Source organism: Pipra filicauda, unplaced genomic scaffold (assembly GCF_003945595.2).
Source record: "Pipra filicauda isolate LSUMZ 115617 unplaced genomic scaffold, ASM394559v2 scaffold36_size6622888_pilon, whole genome shotgun sequence".
NCBI classification, from domain to species: Eukaryota; Metazoa; Chordata; class Aves; order Passeriformes; family Pipridae; genus Pipra; species Pipra filicauda.
The window spans coordinates 3,572,648-3,591,953 of NW_024104498.1; the positions used below are offsets into that span (position 1 = coordinate 3,572,648).

General features: G+C 46.5%; 1 protein-coding gene across 7 annotated transcripts in view; it reads left to right on the forward strand.

Annotated features, from left to right (window-relative positions):
• ST3GAL3 (ST3 beta-galactoside alpha-2,3-sialyltransferase 3) overlaps positions 1-19,306 on the forward strand; it is a 177,597-nt gene that overhangs the window by 146,428 nt on the left and 11,863 nt on the right. For 6 of the 7 annotated variants that reach the window (XM_039384713.1, XM_039384714.1, XM_027747196.2 and 3 more), the window contains 2 exons: positions 4,558-4,704; positions 14,896-15,042. In XM_039384713.1, coding sequence (XP_039240647.1) covers positions 4,558-4,704; positions 14,896-15,042 — 294 coding nt within the window. The remainder of the gene's footprint in view (positions 1-4,557; positions 4,705-14,895; positions 15,043-19,306) is intronic. The other variant, XM_039384715.1, reaches the window with a different exon arrangement.

Genomic DNA, 19,306 nt, shown 5'->3' on the forward strand with positions numbered 1-19,306 from the left:
ACTTGTAGAAGAGCATTTTCCAGGCCTCCATGTCTACTTGACCGCTGAGAAATGCGGCATTGGCTGATAAGATGGTTATTTTCTAGTGGAAACACACCTTCCACATCTAATCTATTTATGACTGAGCAGAAACCTTTCAAAAGCCTCTGCAGATGGATTGCAGCACTTCTGCTGTACCGTTTGTGTGACAGTGAGTGCTTGTGGACGACAGGTAGAGAATAAACCACATTCCAGCTTTGGTGGGGGCAGAGGTTTCAGTGAACTGTGATCTCCCAGGCACAATTAGATCTTGTGACTGGTACATCATCCCCGACTTTTTCTTTTCCTCATATCCTTCTTCCTCTCCATTTCTGGTGTTACCAGTATTTGAAAGAGCAGTAATCTCCATTTACCACAGGTTCCCTCTCCGGTCTCTTCACCTTGTTGCTCTGCAGCAGGTATTGCATACCCAGAACTTATTCAGCTTTGTGTTGCACGTAGCTGACCTTTGCAATCTCCCTGTCCCCTTCCCATCAGAGTTAGAAGTCTTCAAGAACAATGCTGCTTGTAATCCTAAATCCAGTAGTAACACAGAGGTACAGAAGAGGCAGCACCTGTTTCATCGGGATGCAGTGGCATTACCCCTCATTTTGCTCATTATATTATGAATGTTGTTATTCTGGGAGACTCAGCCTGCTTCTAGTGGTTTATATCTTCCAGTCAGGTGTGCTTCTTGGCTAAGGCTCTAAGTTTCCATATTTTATTTTAGCGTATGTTGTGATTTGCCTTGGTAAATCTGAAAACAGGAGATGGAAAACTGAATGAAGACAAAAAATAGTTTACAACCAGCTGTACCAATTACCATTCAGTATTCTGCAAATGGACAAAATGAGGGATTGCAGCTGGATTGTCTTGTCCCTGGAGCTATTTGGTGAGCCCTGCCATTTTTTATCGCTTCCTCATAACTTGCCATCTTTGGTCTGTCATATCTGTACTGGTTTATTCCTGGAGTGGTGTCTCTAGAGGTGGTGTCTCCTTCTGCCTCTCTCCCTGGATGGGAGCTGTACAAGAGGCTGGCTTAAAAGCCCAGGCCTATCTAACTTCTTAGGTAGTTTTAAAAGTAGTCTCCTCTAAAAAGCCTTTAGTGATGCCCTTTGCAGTTATGCAATTTTGAAAATACTCAAGATTGCATAAAAAGTGCTGTGGCCCTCATAGACATGTTCTTCAGTCATATTCTCCTGTCTGCCTCTCTCTCTCTGTGGTGCTTGGTTTTTTATGCTTATAGTATAAGCTTTTTTTTGGCCACCCGTGGTACCATGAATACTGATCTGTGGCTGAGGCTCTGGATGCACAGTAATACCAACATACCAAAAAATAACAACAGTGGGAACTCACCATAGGGAAACACAGTTTCCAGCCTGGACCCTCTGGTTCCCACCTCAGTGCCAGGAGGTGATGAGGCACTGTCGGAACATTGCCTGAGCAATTTTCAGGCTTATTTTCTGACTGCTTATTATGCTAATCAGAAGTTATTTCATCCTTAGAAGCCCACCCGTGAGCACTGCGGGTTTAATCACTGTAGCAGAGAACAGAGGGTGCCCCCAACCTACAGCTGCGAGTTTGAGCTCCTGAATCTGGCAGGAACTTGCGGTGCCTTCCCTCCCGGTGCCTGATGCTCCTCGGGTGGCTGCTGGTCTCCTCCCAGCCTAAAAAGGGAAGTAATTGCCTTGGAAACGCCGCGGAACATCTGGGTCCAATCAGGCTGAACATCCCCGGCAGGCCGAGCATCGGCGGTAGCACGGAGCCTTGGAAGGGGCTGCGCTCCGGAGCCTTGGAAGGGGCTGCGCTCCGGAGCCTTGGAAGGGGCTGCGCTCCGGAGCCTTGGAAGGGGCTGCGCTCCGGAGCCTTGGAAGGGGCTGCACTCCGGAGCCTTGGAAGGGGCTGCGCTCCCGCCGCTGAGGGGGTTGCATCAGGGGAGCAGCCTCCCGGGGCTCCCAGCATGGTGGTGCTGCTGCCTCTTGTAGCTTGCCAGTGACAGACAAGCTGCAGAACAAAACCACAGGGCCTGAGACGTAGCTTAAGGCTGCAGGGCTCGGAGAGCCAAACCACAAGGCTGAGAATTTCAGTAATTGTAAGCCAGGAAAACGGTTTTTGGTTCTTTAGGCCTATACGGGGCTTTGCCTGCTGTATAGGTGGAATTGTGAGAGCTGTCTGCTGAGACTGCACTGTTCTCCCTACAATTGTTTCAGAAACTACAGCGGGAAAACACACCAAAATGAAAGATTACCCCAGGTGGCCTTCAATAATAATGTCAGGGGAACTGCCTCGAAAAGTTACAGAGAACACAGAGCAAATAGAAATGAGACAGAAGGGAGAAGCCAGAGCAATTTCAGAGCAGTGTGATAGCTGAGGAGACTGGTTAGGGAGATAGTCATGATGAGCAACGGGAGAAACAGCTACGTAGAAGGGACCAAAGCAGGCAGGTTGTATTTCCAGCTGGGAATAGGGACCCACGTTTATTTTGCACTGGCATTGAACTAGCTCAGGGGAGCCCAGGTGTGGTCGTCGTGGTTCACACAGCGCTGGGAAAATGGGCAGCAGTGGAATGTGTAGTTACCTCCTTTTGGACAGTTCCAGCAGCAGCAGGGAATGAAAGTCTCGAATGTTTATAACCTTTTTCTTTTTCTTTTCTCTTTAATGTTTTGTGTGTAACGTAAAAGCCATGTAAAACCTACTCAAATCCCAGAACTTACATGGAATCTCCTATGGAGTGTAAGTCCAAACAAAAGACATCTTTTGTCCACTTTAAATAGCTTTGCAGACCTTTGGTTTTGAATTGTTTGCAAAATTTAGGCAATGCCATATTTAGAGTTGCATGTGAAATGGTAATTGAACTTATAAATTTATTTTAGTTTCAGGGTCACACACTATTTTTCCAGGGTGTGCCTGCTTAAGCCTATGATAAGATGGTTTCACCGAATGAGTAGCTGTTCAAGACTTTTGTTTATCATCTTCATTTCTGTGAGACTTGGAGCATGCTTAATGCAAGTGGAATCTGTGATTTTATTTAATTTTTTTTCCCCTCCTTCTGTGGAACTGAAAGGCCTCTATTTCACATTTGCCTTTAGGAAATTCCAAAGGTTTAATATTTATCCAATTTTTAATGAATTTTCACAAGGAGGCAAAACTCAGCTGACATACCAAATCCCTCAAATCCCTCAGTCAAATGGATGTTGGACTTTATTAACATTTATAATGGGTTTTTTCTGGTTTTGTTTTTTTTTAATGCTGGGATCATTCATTGACTGAAAGTGTCTTATTATAATGGAAAGTGTTAGACTGCTTTGACACTGGGCATTCTTTCTAATTCAACTATGATGAAAGAACATGAGTGTTAATAAGGAATTTTTTCCATTTAGGGTCCTGAGAGCACTCCACCATTGCTGAAATGTGAACCTGAACTCACAGGATGCTTGCCCTGGTCATCAAAAGTGTATTGTGTTTGGGCAGTTCTGAGGGGACACAGGATAGCAATGGGGCTTGTCTTTCTTAGACTGCTGGTTAGGATGACGGTGTGCGTCCTCCTCAAGTTTGCTGTGTTAATGCCTTTTGTAGCACGAGCCATCTGCCAAAGTTTCAGTTTCAGGATATGAAATTCAGCAGCTAAAGATATCCGTGGGATTGTTCCATAAAAAACCCTCGGTAAGGTGTTTGGCAGCACGTGGTGTGAGGGTTCACAGGAGCCGAGCGCAAGGCTCCGAGTACAAGGAGCGCGTGAAATGCAGCAGGCATGGGCTGCGGCAGAATTCCTGCTGATAATTGCAGGGGTGATCACTGCTGGGCAGGGTAAGCTCCTGAGGATTTTGCAGGGGATCACCAACATTTTCAGCAGTGCCCTGAAAGCAGCTGTGAAGTCGCTGTTAAGCTGCAAACAATCCAGAACTGGTGTAAATAACGAATTCCAAAAGGTGTGGGTTTTATGTAGAGTGTAGTGTCTGTCTCTTTTGCTTGTCAGGGAGATCACAGGGAAGATGGCTCAATGCTGTGAGAAGGAGGCATTCAATCAGATTACCTGCCCAAGCTGCTGGTTAGCAGATTAAAAGTCCTGCCATCCTCCCTGTGCCCTGCTCTGTATTAACCTAAACAGTAGTTGAACATTAGAATGCAAATGTTCTCTAAGTCCTTTGAACAAGGAGCCTCTGGTTATTTTGGAGGTACTCCATGCTATACCATGTGAGTGGTATACCATGTGGCTCAAGTGCCAATAAGAGTGAAAAGATGGCACCAGGGAGGGGGTTATTCCTGCTGAAGGTCAAACCTGTCTGTCCTCCTCACAGTTGCTATCCAGACTAGCTCAAGTGCATCAGTCCATGCTGCTGTCATCTCTCCAGGATGCACAGATCCCCTAAAACCTTACACTAGTGCCCTGTGGCAGTGAGCAGGGACAGTGGGAACTGCTACCATTAGTGCATTTTAATATTTTTTTAAATAAAATAATAGAAATCTATATTTTGTATGTAACTGTGTTTGTTGTTTTACCTTTCTTTTTCTTTTTTTTTTTTTTTTTGTTGTTACCAGAGTGCCTCTGATGGCTTTTGGAAGTCAGTGGCAACCCGTGTCCCAAGAGAACCTCATGAGATACGTATCCTGAATCCCTACTTCATCCAGGAAGCAGCTTTCAGCTTCATTGGACTGCCTTTCAACAACGGCCTGATGGGCAGAGGGGTAGGTATAAAGCAAAGGAAGCAAAACCACAGAGAAGGATGAGAGACCAAGCAGCAGACTAGGCTGTTCTTACTTTTCCTCTGGGCCTCTGTTGTTGGACATTGAAGGGAAGAGACTTTGGCTCTGTTATGGTGGCAGCACTCAGTCTCCTGCAGACCAAGGCAAGATCCTTCCTGATCTGAGCATTGGGGGTGGGGATCATCAACATTTCAGCAATGCCTTGAACACCACTGTGAAGTTGCATCCCAGGCTTATAGTAGAGGAGGGTAAAGATTGTTTTATGAGGCCTTTGGTAAGAAATTCTGATCTCGCAGCAACAGGTTTTAGATGTAAAAGCTCACAAAAGAAAACAATGCAAACCTCAGTTTTAGGTCATATTTATTAACAAAATACCTTAATGGTCATTCTCATATCTCTCACCCCCAGTGCAACTTTTTGGAGTGTTAGTGTGGAGTAGGTGGTGACTTGGGTTTTCTGGATTATCTCACATTGCAATGCTGTCCTCAGAACCTATTTATATTTGCTCTACGTAATATATCAGCCATTAGAGTAAGTATTGCTTGGGTGGGTAAATTGCTCATGTACACATGTGATATAGTTGTTGATAGAGACCACACGTGACATTTTTGGGCACATTAGCACAGCTGACAAACCCAGAGAGAGGCACTTTCCCTGGACAAGGTCTGCTTGCTCTGCCCCTTCCTTTGCTATCAGCGCAGGAGATTTGCCATGTTCGCAGCGTGGATTTGGACTAGACAGAATAGTGACTCATTTTCCATGCTCTAATTATATCACGAAGACTTCAGAAATATTAGAGACATTTGCTTTGTGCAAGTCAGATGGGTGGGTGCCTGGAGATAAGACATTTCCTTCTTAAAATGCAATGTGCGAGATGTGTGGACAGATTCAGCCACATGGAAATGCACTGCTGTGTGTGTGTATGTACATACAGAAGCTGTCACAGGATTCTGGGAGCCCTGGATTTTTGTTCTGGGAGCACTGAATATTCCCATCAGCTAGAAAGTAACTTACTTCACCTCTCTGCATTCTCCAGAACTTACCCTTAGAAAGACGAGGTCTTGATTTGTCTTCCAGAAAATCAGGACTGCTGCCCCAGTAAAGGACAAAAATCATCAGACTTTTGCCTTTATTTTTCTCCAGATTTGTTTTTTATTTTTAAACACGTTATTTTAATACACAAGTTATTACTTAAACTGAGAGAAGAGAGAATCCGGAAATGAAAATGCTGTGAACTGAAGTTTATGAGGTTTTGATAGGTTGTTTAACACACACTGGATTGGGAAGTGAAGGCATCTTAATTGAAACCTGATGTTTCACTTCACAAAAGTCCATTTGAGCATTTAAAAATAGTTTATGGGGCTTTAAGGCAGGCAGTCTTTGCCCATGACCCCTGCTAGACTGTGTGAATTGTAGTTTATTCCTTCAGATGGGGCAATGGGAGCTCTGCAGGTGCACGTGTGGGGCTGGGATGTCAATGTACGCTGGGCGGTCTGTGCAAGGATGCTGATGGAGGGATTCTGTCAGAGTTTGAAAGCAGAGAGAATGTTTCTAGCCTGTGAGTACAAATTTTACTGCGGACATGAACTGTGGACTGCTGTCATGGAGCTGTGGGGACTTCACATGTTAGTGAATGATGCTGCATCAGTGCAGGGCTTAGAGCTTTGTAAGTGCACAGGCTCCAAGAGGAACTGCTGTTGCCAGTGTAAAGAGGGAAGAGACTTGGTAAGATCCCGGTGATACAAGTTTGCTACTGACCTTTTTTCACTCAGAGTTTAAATGGGAAGAATGGAAGTTAGAGCCTGTAGGCCAAGAATCCACCGCTCATAAAAGATTTGTGAGACACCCAGCAGGATGAGTCGGGCAGCTAGAGCAAGGAGAGTTGCTCCACAAGACCCAGTGTGGCCCAGCAGCTGCAGAGCATAGCTGGTTGGGTTCAGGGTCGTGCTTTAGAGATGAGGGAGACAGCCTGGAAAACTTTGCACAAGAAAGAAGCATATGAACGTGGAAAGGAAAATGCTGACATCTAGTAAGCAAAAGCACAGTGAACAGTGTCCTGAGTTTCTCCGAGGAAATTGGGTTGGAGGCAGATTGGTGCCCCCGTGCTGCAGTGTGCTGTGGTGTGTTGGACAGGAGGATCAAGGCTGGGGATGCCTTAGTAATCAAGGGCAACACGAAATCCTCATAAAGAGCAGTAATATTCCACTCTTCTTTGGTTCTGATGCCTAAATAAACTTCAGTGCTTCTCTTGCACACCACATATGGTAACAATGTGCTGCCAATTAACTTTGTAATTTGGGGGCTTTTTCAGCAAGGTTGAGGAGAGCTAGTGAAATAGTTTGGGGCTGATCTCAAAGCGTTTTTCCCAGGATTCAATAAAGGGTGAATGTAGTAACATCCTCTGCTTTGATAATATAATTTGGGCCAGATGGTTCTGGAGGATAGTAGTGGTGTGCAACTCAGACCTGCATTTTGATTGCACTTGTAGCACTAGTAGCCAAAAGTCTGAGCAAGAAGCAAAACTGGTCACCCACAATGAACAGTGACTTCTCTCTAGGACTGGTAAAGTTTCAGGAGTTTTCAGGAGTTTTCTCAGTCCATTTACTGAAGTCTTAAGAGAGGGAGAATTGTTCCCTACTGCATGTGGACTTTTTCTTTTCTTGGGTTAAGCAGATGATAAAGAAAAACCTTCAGGATCCTAGCAATGTCTGGGGAAAAATCGTTGTTAGTGCCTGAAGACGGTTTAGCACAAAAGAAATTATCTAGTAAAGATCCTCTCTCTAATTAAAGAACCCTGTTAAGTGTGGGTGCAGGGTTGGCTTTCTCATTAGCCAAAGGTATGTATGTGATTTTTTTGTTCAGGTGGAAGTTCTGTGTATACAGGTCTTTGGGCAATCAAGACAAACCAGACATCACTGGTGTTGCAGCTGGTAGTTCAGGCAGGCAGTATCCCTTACACGGCAGACAGTTTACTGAACATTAGTTCAGGGCCATTGTTGCTGGTGGCACATACACCACTAGGGATGGTCATTGCCCTGCTGCCATTTGCTGTGCAGTGAATAGTCCTGTCCAGTCAGGAGTGCTCAGAGCCACTGCATCAGTGGCTTTCTAGCTCCTCTGGGAGCCCTGAGCATGGTGTGAGGTGGCCAGGAGAAATTATCAGGACTCTGAGGACTCCAGTGCAGACTGTGGTGTTTGTTTCTCTCTCTGTGCTGTTGCTGTGCATCCACAGATCTTTTTATGATTTAACTTCTTATGAGAGTAAGGTCTAAGGCCCAAAACTGTAAGCCTTTGATTTGTTCATGTACTGGAAATGGCTTAATCTATAAAGAGATGAAGCATCCTTCTCTGGGCTTCACCCAGCCTCAGCACCAGCGTGGTGAAGGAGGAGCCACGTGTGGGAGGTGTTACCAGGCTGTGTTAGGCACCCAGCCATGGATTAGCACCTCTGCAGGGTGCTGACAGCCCTCATGAGCTCAGGGATTAACCTCTGATGCTGGAGTGTTAGCACATCCTGGCCCAGGGCTTCTCTTAGCTGTTAGGTGGTTTTGCCTGTGGGCAGTCAGCCTTTCTGGACATGCCAGTGGGAACCCTTTGCTCCTTAGGCAGTTTTCAGCTCCCCTGGGTGGTCATGACCCTTCCTCTCATGAGTTGCCCTGTTGTCAGCAAACTTTGTCTCCTGGGCTGTTCTTACTGGACCGAGACTCTGTGAAGGCCATGTCTTTGGACCTGTTGGGTCTTTGTGAAGCAGAAGAGAAGTGGGGAATGGCAGGAGCAGGGCAGTCTGCCACTCAGTCCTTTCCATTTACATGCTGCTGCTTTTTTTGCACTCTGATGGCATCTTCTAAGACACGTAGAGGGACAGGTAAAGGGCCACTGCAGCTGCAGTCAGTGGAACGTAGAGACGACTTGTTATTGTAAAGCTTTGAGCCTGCAAGACAGCACATCTGCTTTGTGGGCTGGACTGTTCCATCCATTACCACTGCAGTGGGATCAGTCCAGGAGCTGCTGGGGAACGGGTGCTTGGACAAGTAGAAGGGAGCAGGTAAATGCAAACCAGCTGCTGTTTGGTAAAAGCCCAGCCATGTGCTTCTGCACATGAGGGATGCAAAGTGACTGAAGGGAGTTTAATTCTCAGTGAGAGAGTAGGCCACGAGCTCCCGTTTAGCGTGGGGTAAGCATATATGTGGTTATCACAGAGCAGATAGCACGTAGTAAAGTCATGTCCTTGCCTGCCCTCTGTTAAATGCTTAGGTCCTTAGAAATACTCCCTGCATGGCACATGAATCTGCTCCGTGGCAAATGGTGAATCAGAGCTTGTGCATCAGGTAGATGTGGTCAGAGATAACTTTGGATTGGGCTAAGGTGTACTGGAGCTCAGCAGTCAGCTGCCAGAAGGGAGTTGGTGTGCAGCTGGCTTGTCATGTCTCCAGCAACCAGCCACTGGCTCCCCGTTTGCTCTGCTGCAGACCACCAGTTCTGCAGGCTCTGTCCCACTCACAGCAAGGGATAACTAGGGGAGGTGAAGGAAAAGCATTGCAGATGCTCTGCTTTGTCTTTTGAAGCCAAATATTGTAGCTGATTTCGTGCCTGAATGGAGGTAGCTGTGGGAGCAGCAGTGTGCCTTGTAAGTTCCTGTGACAGGGATCACTCCACAGAATGCCAGGCAGTGGTCTGCTCACAGTGAATGATACTAAATTGCTTTTTATTCCGTATTTCCAAACTTTTCAGCTAAGGGGAATGAAGAGCAGGTTTGGGGTTGCTCCTATGCAAACATAAAGAAACAAAATGAAAATACTGTTGAGTGTGTTGTGGTGATTATTATAGCTTTTTTCTGTATGTCTTTTGTTTTGAAAACTTCATTGCTATTAGACTGTAACTGATAAAACTAAGGTAGCAATTTTTCCCAGGTAAGCAATTTTTCAGGTTTTCTCATTTAATATAGTAGTCAGGCCAATTTGAATATGTAGGTGCATTATTGTTTGTAGGGAGTTTATTCTTTAGTAACACCTTTTAATTGAAAAAGGCAACATTTGGAATAGTCTGAACAATCCAATAAGTCTTACCCTGAGGCAAATAAAATCCCATAAATAACTGGAATTCATTTAACATATTAAGGGAGTCAAATATTTCTAAAAACAGATTTACAGCAGTCATTTCCTTCCAGTCCAGCAGGCAGTGACACAGGAATGACCCGGGCATGAAATGAAAAGCAGCAAGAGCTTTTCACATGCACCAGGCAAAGAGCAGTTCCGGCTCAGGTTCAGTCACCAGCACTGGGTCTCCAGCACAGTCCTGTGAGGTGATGCTCACCCCCAGTAGAGTCCAGAGGAGGGCTGGTGTTCATTTCTGCTGACTGACTTCTGTGAGTAGCAGTCAGCCTTTAAAGCCTCTTCAGGGGGACCAGTGGAAGATGAAACATCAATGTCTTGAGGGAAAGCCTTTTATCTTTCTGCTTGCAACAGAGAATAGAGTAGGAGCAGTTAGGAGAACCTGTCCCATCTCTGTACTGCTAAAGGCACTTGTGGTCCCCTGACCTGGTGGTGCAGACTGGCTGTGTTTGCTCTGCACAGAGCTTGCAGTGGTCCCTGATGCAGCACGAGAGCAGAAGTCTTTGCCTCTCTTGTCTTTATGCTTTTCTCACCAAGATCCACCAAGCATGTGCTCACCTCAGCCATGGAGGACGTGTACCCTTGGAAGGAGCCAGGCTCTGGAGGCTCAGGTAGCCTTTGCCCAGCACTGCTCCAGTGACACGTTGCTCACCACTGCTGTGTTTGCTGCTTCTGTTTGTCACATGGCCTTTTAGTGTCGTCTCTGGCTCATCTGTCAGTCTGCTGCATTCCCTCAAATGGGACCAAGCAAAGGGCTGATCCCTGGGGAGCATTATATTAGATATTACATTTTCCAGATGTTTGGTCTTAGACAAGCAGGACAGGCTTGAAAATGTGGACTTCCAGTTCTGGACATGTTATGCAGTGAGGTTGCCCTTGTTGTTTACCAGGACTGGAGAGAGGATGATGAACCTGTTATCTCCATAGGCCCCAGCTGGGACAGAAACAATTGACACACAGCAGGCAATACAGAGCTTGCAAGGCCAATTTCAAGGCTTATGGCAGGGAATTGACAGGGGGAGAGGACTGCCAGTGCTTTCTGGGGCTTTGCTCACACTGATTGATGGGCACCAATTCAGGTCCAAAACTCATCATGGCCACATCTGGAGCAGTGGTCCTGTTGGGCCACTCCAGGCAGCCCCATGCCATGGCATGACCTGTACTGGCCAGTCTCTGGGCAGCTGGGAGGCATCCCAGGAGGCTCCTGCCTCAGCACTGGCCACTGTTGAGCTCCTGCTCTTCGACCATTTGGTCAAAAGCACCATTTCTTGGTGATACAGGAACACCCAGGCACACAGACAGCCATGAGCAGGAAGACAGGCTTTGAGCTGGTCCAACACCAGAGTATTATTTCTGAGGCAGGATGCTGGGATTTTGGTTTTTTTTCTTAGCAAAGGGCTAGAATAACAAGAGACCTGCTCGGTTGTTTGAGAGAGTTGTATTTTCATAACTCAATGCAGGAGGTGTGGTGGTTGCTTTGGTATGTCTTTGGGGCACGGCACAAGGGTGTGTGTGGTGAGATAGCACTGACGCATTGTGCAGGGCACAGCAAGCCAGATTTGGCACAGCCATGTCCATGGTGCCTAACTTCTTTTGGAGTGACTTGTCCCCCAACTTGCCTCATGGGTTGTACATGGTCTGTTAGATCCAGATTGGAGCTTTGCAGCCAACAGATTCATGTGCCTGTGTACAATCAGGAGAGCTTGGAAGCTGCGTAGATGCAGCCAGAGAGTAATTATAACCATTTCTTCTCTGATACGTGGCTCCAGTCATTTGCCACTTCTTTGCTGAGAGGAGATGAGAGTCCTTTCCTTGGACCTGGAGAATGCTGCTGAGTTGGCTTCTCTGCAGCACAGCCTGGGACACCTCCCTAGATCCTACAAGGCCTTGTCTTTCCCATGCTGCAAGCTGGACCCGAGGTAGTTCTTCATTTTCAACAGGGAGGACTAGCAGAAGCTCAGCAGGCTGCCACAGGAGAAAAGGGCTCCGTTTCTCTAGCTTAAACCAAGTCAGGACCAAAGTACTAACCTTTAGTTAACCAACAATTGTGCTTCTTTTATACTTCTGTTCAAGCTAGCTCCTTTTTCTTCAAGGCTGTTGAACTCCCCAGTTACTGCATCCCTCTGATGATTGCTTCTTTTTTAAAGATAAGCAGTTTGGAGCAAGTGCCCAGTTATATGTATTAGATCTGGGTGCACACACATTTTATACTCGTGTTCTTCTCTTAGGCAGTGTTAGTTACAGGTGGGCTCTGCAAGCACCCCTGTGCTGCCCTGACAGTTACTGCCCTCAGTGAATAGCAAGGATAATAATATTTACAGTATTTTCGAGGTGCTCCTCTCTAGCCCACAGGGTTCTGATGTGCAAACAGCAGTGGGATGTGAGGCTGCATCTCACCAATGAAGGCAGGAATGGCTGCAGATCTCTGCCTTCAAGGGGGATACACACTAGGCTGTAGCTACCACAGTCTTGGAGGGTGCTAACATCCATAAGGAATAATTCAATTAAGAAAATGCCATCGGATCATCAGTTTCCAAATGTGATTTCAGAGCAATGCAAAACTATTTTGCAAGGACACTCTGATAGCTGTAGGGACCAAGCCAGATCCATCTACTACAGTTCAAGAAGTTAGGTAGGTAGATGGTCTCTGGTATTTTAATCATTTTTGAGAGCAGAGCAGGTGGTACTGAAGTACTGGCATGTGAGGAACTAATGAAGAACAGAAGCAGATGAGAAAATTAGCTCCTATTTTTCCTTAAAACCGTCAACGTATTATAGATGGAATAAAGTCAGGCAGATATTTGGTGACAAAGGAAAGTTCACTCTCCATTTCTGTTTTCTGTTATTCTCCAAACAGAAGTAAGAATTATGCCTGAAAGAAAGTTGTGGTCGTTTGGCAGTCCTCCCGTGAGGTTGGGTAGTGTGATTAATTCTCTGCGGTTTGCAAGACTCACATTAGAAAGTCAGCTCTTAAATGTTAGCTTGGCTTGGCCAGTAGAATTCCCTCCAGGCAAAGACCCTGTGTCTCCCTCGAGCTGTACCGTGGGAATGGGCCCAGTGCAAGTGTGGGTGGTGTTAACACCATCCTATTCCCAGTGACGACACAGTCTCAAGGACGTAACCATTTACTCACTATGTTTTGGACACTGTAACTACAGCTCTGCTGAGGGAAAGCGTTTTGTGGCACGTTCACTTACCAGCTGATGCAATTCCAGTGACATCCAGATGTCATCTCCTATGCAAAATAGAGCTGAGAAATCTGAATTCAAACTGCCATGTCCGGGAAGACAGGATGTTCTTGGATATTTTGAAATTCAGGGGAATGTTTGTATCCTTGCCTAATAAACTTTTTCCAATTTTTTTTAAACCCCTATGTTTTTAAACCCCTTGATATTTTTTGGCTACCGGTGAATTAACAATTAACTAAAGTAAATAGAATAAAACCAGTATTGTTTGTGGGAGTATCAACTGAAATTAAGCAGCAAGAACAAAATGAGCTCTGCTGTTTTTCCCAACATCTAGAGCTGGCACAGGAGGATATAGGAAGGTCTTTTCATTTTAGATGTTCACTGTTACAGTTGTGCTGCAAATGTTTTAATTTAATGTCTCACTGACTTAGCCATAAGCAGTTTTTGCCTGTTTGTCTTCACATTAGAGTAATTCCAGTGCACTATAGTGAATTTCTCCGTAGCATGTGAGTTGTGCTCCCAGCTCTGCACGTCTCAGATGCAGTATGGGTAACATCCTTTGCTTGGAAAACGTTGTTCTTCCCACTGGTCAGGCAGTCAGAAGTGCTGACAAAAACCGGTTCCTTTGAATGAGAAGCAGAAATTCAAAACATTGTTCCCAACCTTTTTGAACATGCAGTAGCATTGCTCACCGGTTCAGGGTAAGCCATTGTCAGTGAAAAATATAAATGTGCAGTTGGTTTCTACACCTCAGCTAGGAGGCTGTCACCCTTGGTGACTGTCTGAGCACGTCCTCTGAATTCATGATACTTTTGATACGACCGGTGTTGGATGCTCTACAAATGAAGATAAGATACGTGGGTGGATTTCTCAGCCTCTCCCTAGCCCCCGGGGCAAAGCTGCCTCTGGATTCATCTGGCTAAAGGGGAGCTAGAAGAGTCAGTGAGCTAGGATTTTACACTGGAAACACTTGGCTGTCCCAGTGGTCATGTTCATCTGAACGCAGAGGAGGAGTTGTAGCTGTAAAGGACCTCGACAGAAGCCAGGTGAAACAGGAAGAGCTGAGGCGGGACTTCAGTGCAAATGGCAGGTCAGCAGATGGGAGAGGACAGTTGGGGTGTCCCTGCTTGGAGTGCTACCACCCATCTCTGAGTGGCTTCCCACTGCTCCTTGTCTTCCCAGAATGCTGTGGGTAGGAGGGTATGGCACAGGCCAGAGTGCCCTTTGCCTGTTGGAGTGCCCCTGGGAAAAGGAAGGGGTCTTGGACCACACTTCTGCCTATCTCCTCTCCATCTCCCAGAGCTGTTTAACAACCTTAAATTGCTTTTACCATCAGTAAAACAAGCTGTTCCTTATTCTGCTCCTGTGTGCTGACCTGTTTGGGATAAGAATTCCTCCTTAGCCTAACTGGAAGCCAATAGTGTGCATAGCATTGTAATGCAGTATCTACATCTGTTTTAATTTTGGAAAGCTAACATATCCACTGTGATTCATCCTCCAGCTCATCTGCTGCCCTCTTCTCAGGATGGCAGAGTTGTGGAAGGGGAGTCTAACCATCTTCATTAATACCTCTACCCTTCAGTGCTCTCCCCTGGAGAGTCATGTCACAGAGCCTCAGACAAGAGCTGCTACTTTTGGGTTAGATGATTCACAGGAAGCTGGCTGATGTATGAGTTTCTTTACAAGTTGGGAGGCTGTTGACCCCACCAAGCTGACACTGGGCAGCTGACGTGCAGATATAACCAAATACCGTATTTCTGGTTTTCTGTTTAGTAGCAGCAGTGCCCTTGTGAGCAGGGACAATAAGAGGAAATCTTTGATTATAAAAATGGCAACCTGCTAATGACTTCCATTCCTGCTTTCTCTCCTCTCAGAACATCCCCACCTTGGGAAGCGTAGCAATAACCATGGCGCTCCACAACTGTGATGAGGTGGCGGTAGCTGGGTTTGGCTATGACATGAGTTCACCCAATGCACCCCTGCACTACTATGAGACCATCAAGATGTCTGCCATCAAAGAGGTAGGGAGCTCCTGCCAAGCACATCCTCCTGCCAAGCCCGCCGGCCACCCCGATTCCAGAGCCTGACTGGGATGGTGATGTCAACTTCCAGCTTTCCTGTGTGGGTCAAAAACACAGCTCCACCCATGCATTTGCCTGTAAAATTCTAGACATTCTCCCAAGCGCAATGTATGTTAAAAATGGTTATTACTGCTGGGAAAAGTTCTCTGGAATGTGTATATAATGTAATTCCTTCTTTGAGCAGCAGGGAAAAGATTCACATAAATGTTAACTCAAGAAGGGTGAAAGGGAGCAGTCCTGCTCTGGGGCTGAAAAGATGTGACCTCTCCTGATTTTTGATCCATTGTACTGCTCTCTGATCCATAGGCTTCTTTTGTGAGATGATCCCCTCTTCGGGCCCTGTGAAACATGGGAAGGTGAGATCAGCCCGTGCAGCTCTCAGAGGACTGTTCAGCAGCAGTTCACATATCAGGGCTCTGCAGACACTGCTTTGTAAAGAGATGCACACTAGAAACATTTTCTGGTACTATCACAGTGATACAAACAGCATTTTTTGATGAACAAAAGCTCTCTTATTGGTATAACGGAGCAGTTAGATGCCTTCAGGTCTGTCCATTTCTGGTACCAAACTAGAGCAAACTTGGGACACTGATCAAAGCTTCTGTAGTGGGGAGGTTTGCTGCTTTTTTGGTGGAGCTCGTTCTTTCCCAGATGAGGCCCAGATCTTTCTAAAATTGCTTCTCCCTCTTCACTGTCTCCTTGGCAGGGAAAGTTTCTCTATCCTACTCCGTGCTGTGAAAAGTTGTATTGTTCATGGACAGTAGCTGTCTCCTGGCACTTGGCATTTGTTCACCTCAAGCACTTTACCATTGCTCCAGACTAGGAGGGAACCTGGGAAGTTGTGTTTTTCCAAATCACAAGATTGTATGTGTCTTGGTACTCTCACAGGCTGCAGGCTGCATGACCCTAGGCAGACTGAGAGGAATTATAAATCAGTGATTAGTCAAGTTGAGAAATGAGAAGCGTGTGTCTAATTATCAAGAGTAATGAGGCTTTGGAACAGGCTCCTAGGAGAGGCCAGGAGAACACACTGAGTTTGGGAAAAGACTGTGAGGAAGTCCTAGTATATCAAGGGACTGGACATTGTGGTCCTGAGGTACCTTCTGGGCCTGTGGAGGTAGCAAGAGAGTCTGCCTTGGTCAGTGACATAACCCTGGATTTAATCAGTCCTGGCTGGGAAAGTGAGTGCTCATTTACAGAATTTGAGGGGTATGTCCAGAGAGGAAAATTGAGTCACTGTGTACAGAGGTGGTCTGGCTTGTGAAATCCCTGAATAGAAAATAGCCAAGGAATATAATTTTTGCAGCAGTAAAGGAGGTATAACCATTGACTTGCCTGGTTCTGGCTCTTCCTTGGGCATCTGCTTATAACCACTGCCAGAGAGACAGCACCCTGGGCTCCACAGGCCCGGGGCTGATTCATTACAGCTGGTTGGCAAAAACAGTTGGATAACAGAGTCTCTGGTTGAAGTCACTGGTCCAGACCACTTGGATCTCTGATTTTGGAGACCAGCACTCTGAATGGGATCCAAACGCCACTGGAAGGCAAGAGGAAGTCACTCTTGGACATTGTGTGTGGTCTCAGGAATAAATGTTGCGGTTAGATGAGGATGAACACATGAAATGCAACCAGTAAGGTCTCCTGGAGAGAGCAGTTAGTGCCTGATTTGCCAGGCCTCTGCTGTCTGGAAGCTGTCAGTCATCGTGTCCGGGATGTTCTGTACAGAGGTGAGGGAGCGTTGAAAGTTTCTGTGAAGCCTCACTAGTTCAGATGTCAGTGGATTTGTTTCTGCAGACAAGGCTGTTGTTGAGAGCTCTGCAGGCCAGAGGAGCTGGTTCTAGGAGGAAGGTTCCTGTTCCACTTGAAGACTGGTTACCTGATACGTGTCTGCCCATCTAATCCTCACATCCTCACCCACAGCTCCTCTTACATTTCACTGCCCTGGTACAAGAAAAGCCATCTGTTCCCAAGTATCAATAATTAATGCTCCTCCCGCCTCTGCCCCTCCCAATATGACAAATTGTTTGTGATATTGTGGAATGTGAAGAGCAGAGAGAGGATCGCATTTCTTTCTCTCCCGTTTAATATTAATGGTAGCTGGTAATTGTTAGTCACCTGAGGGTGAAGTTGAAAGGTGAAGGGCATAATAGCTGGGTTATGTCTTCTGCAGTTGCCCCCAAAGAATGCACAAATAGAGATTTGGCCCTCTCCAGACTGGAAGCACCTTGCACACCCTGCTTGAAGAAAAATCTGCATGCACTTTGCAAATTGGGAGGCTGGCCTGCACTGATACCTTGTGCCAAACCTTGCCCTTGGCATTAGTGAAATAGTGACTCAGAACCCAGCTCCACCAAGGTCTTTGTCTGTTCCATCTGCTCTGACACTCAGAGGCCCAAAGGGCATCCACAGCGTTTTCCTCAGTGTTACTTTGGACCTCTGGGATTATGTCCAGGCCTAGTTCGTTCTGGTCCTCCTCTGCCTTTCAGCATCTAAAGGAGCACTAAAGCAGGCTGTGCCTTGAAATTATGCAAGCATCATCTTTGTCCTCTGGCCTGCAGACCCATGGAGCCTGGAGTACTCATTCCTGGGCAGGGAAGGGGAGCAGGTTTGCTTAACCTTGCCTCATCACAGCTGTTCCACAATAATGAACATCCCAGGCAGGAACCCCTGCAGTTTGACCAGGTTTGGTGGGGCAGAACTCTGTTTTTGAAGTTCAGATCTCTTCACTGAATGCCAAGCTCCTCCAGCCTGAATGTCCAAAAATATTCAGTGTTTAATGCTAGGGAGCAGCTGCAGGGAAGCACTCCAGCTCCACCCTGAAACCATCACTGTCTTTACAGAGGAAATGTAAACACCAGCAGTCTCCTGGGTCTGGAGGTGCCACACGTGTGTGGGAGCCTGTCTGGTGACATCTGAGAGCCCCTTCCCTTGCCTGGTGTCTGCAAGGGAAATAGGCCTGCTGGCAAGCGTGAGTCCTCTCAGCAAGGTGTGTCACTGATTTACACTTGAGGCTGCTTGACATCTCTCTGGACACCCTTGAAGCCCCGTGACTCATCTCCAAGGAATTTGCTCTGATTACATAAAAAAGACGGCAAAATGCGCTTGCTTGCTCACAGCTGGGCGGAGATGCCTCTCCCATGCCAAGACTGAGGTGATAAAAATCTCTGAGGAAATTAATGTGATTTTTCCTGCTGCTCTGTGGGACTGGCAGCTGAATTTCCAAGAGGAGAAATAGGCAGCCCCAGTCTATAGTTTTGTTTAGCCTTTGCTTTCCCAGCAGGAGTAAAAGCCCTCAAGGTGTCCAAGATTGTGGTGCTTTTGCTACCACAAAAGGCAGCTGCCTACACTGACTCTTCTAGGATCTCCTTCTCCTGCAGGCTGAGCAAGCATTTCCTGCCCTAGAAGAAAAAGGCTCTGCAAGGAGGCAGATGAAGCTCTGGAGCTTCAGCACTGTTACTAGTCAAGGGGAAGTGTGTGGTCTTTGGACTCTGGCCGGCAGTATGTCTGCAAACGCATATGGATTCTCCTGTGCTTGTGGATGTTCATGAGAGTAAATTTCTCCAGTTTGGTCCTGGATGGCTTCTTTACCCTCTGTCCTGGGTATCTCAGTGTAATCTGGCCCAGGGTATGTCGAGGCAGAGCTGGTGTGGAAGACCCTTTTCTGTTCCCAGGTGTACCCTGGAGAGCTGGAAGCACACTGGTGCAGTGCTTTCAGTTTTGGGCTGTGAGCTGGAAGATCAATGCTTGCACTGCAAATTGGCCCCTGGATGCCAGCTCTGCTTCCCAGCATCTTCTCCCCTCGTCTCTCATCTTCTCCCCATCATGGCTGAGGGTGCAGAATCCCTGGCCTGCACTTCAGCAGGGGATTTCTGGGTGGTATGAAGACAACCTGCTCTTCTCTGATCTGTTACTGGGACACTGCTGCCCAATAGACCCAGCGCTGTTGTATAAACCCTCACAGGTGATTTTTCAGCTCTGACCCCGTCTCTTTGCTTTAACTTAAAAAATGTGGGAATGTCCAAGTGTGTCATCTCCGTTCAGTTACTATTTTCCTTGTTCCAAACAACTTTGCAACAGCTTTTGACCCTCGCCTGCTTCCATGAATGTTGTACAGAAAATGATTTGAGTCTTTGCCAAGGTGTCTGCTAACTTGTTTCTGGTTTTGTGGCAATGAATCCATTTGAGCTGGATTTTCATATGCTTT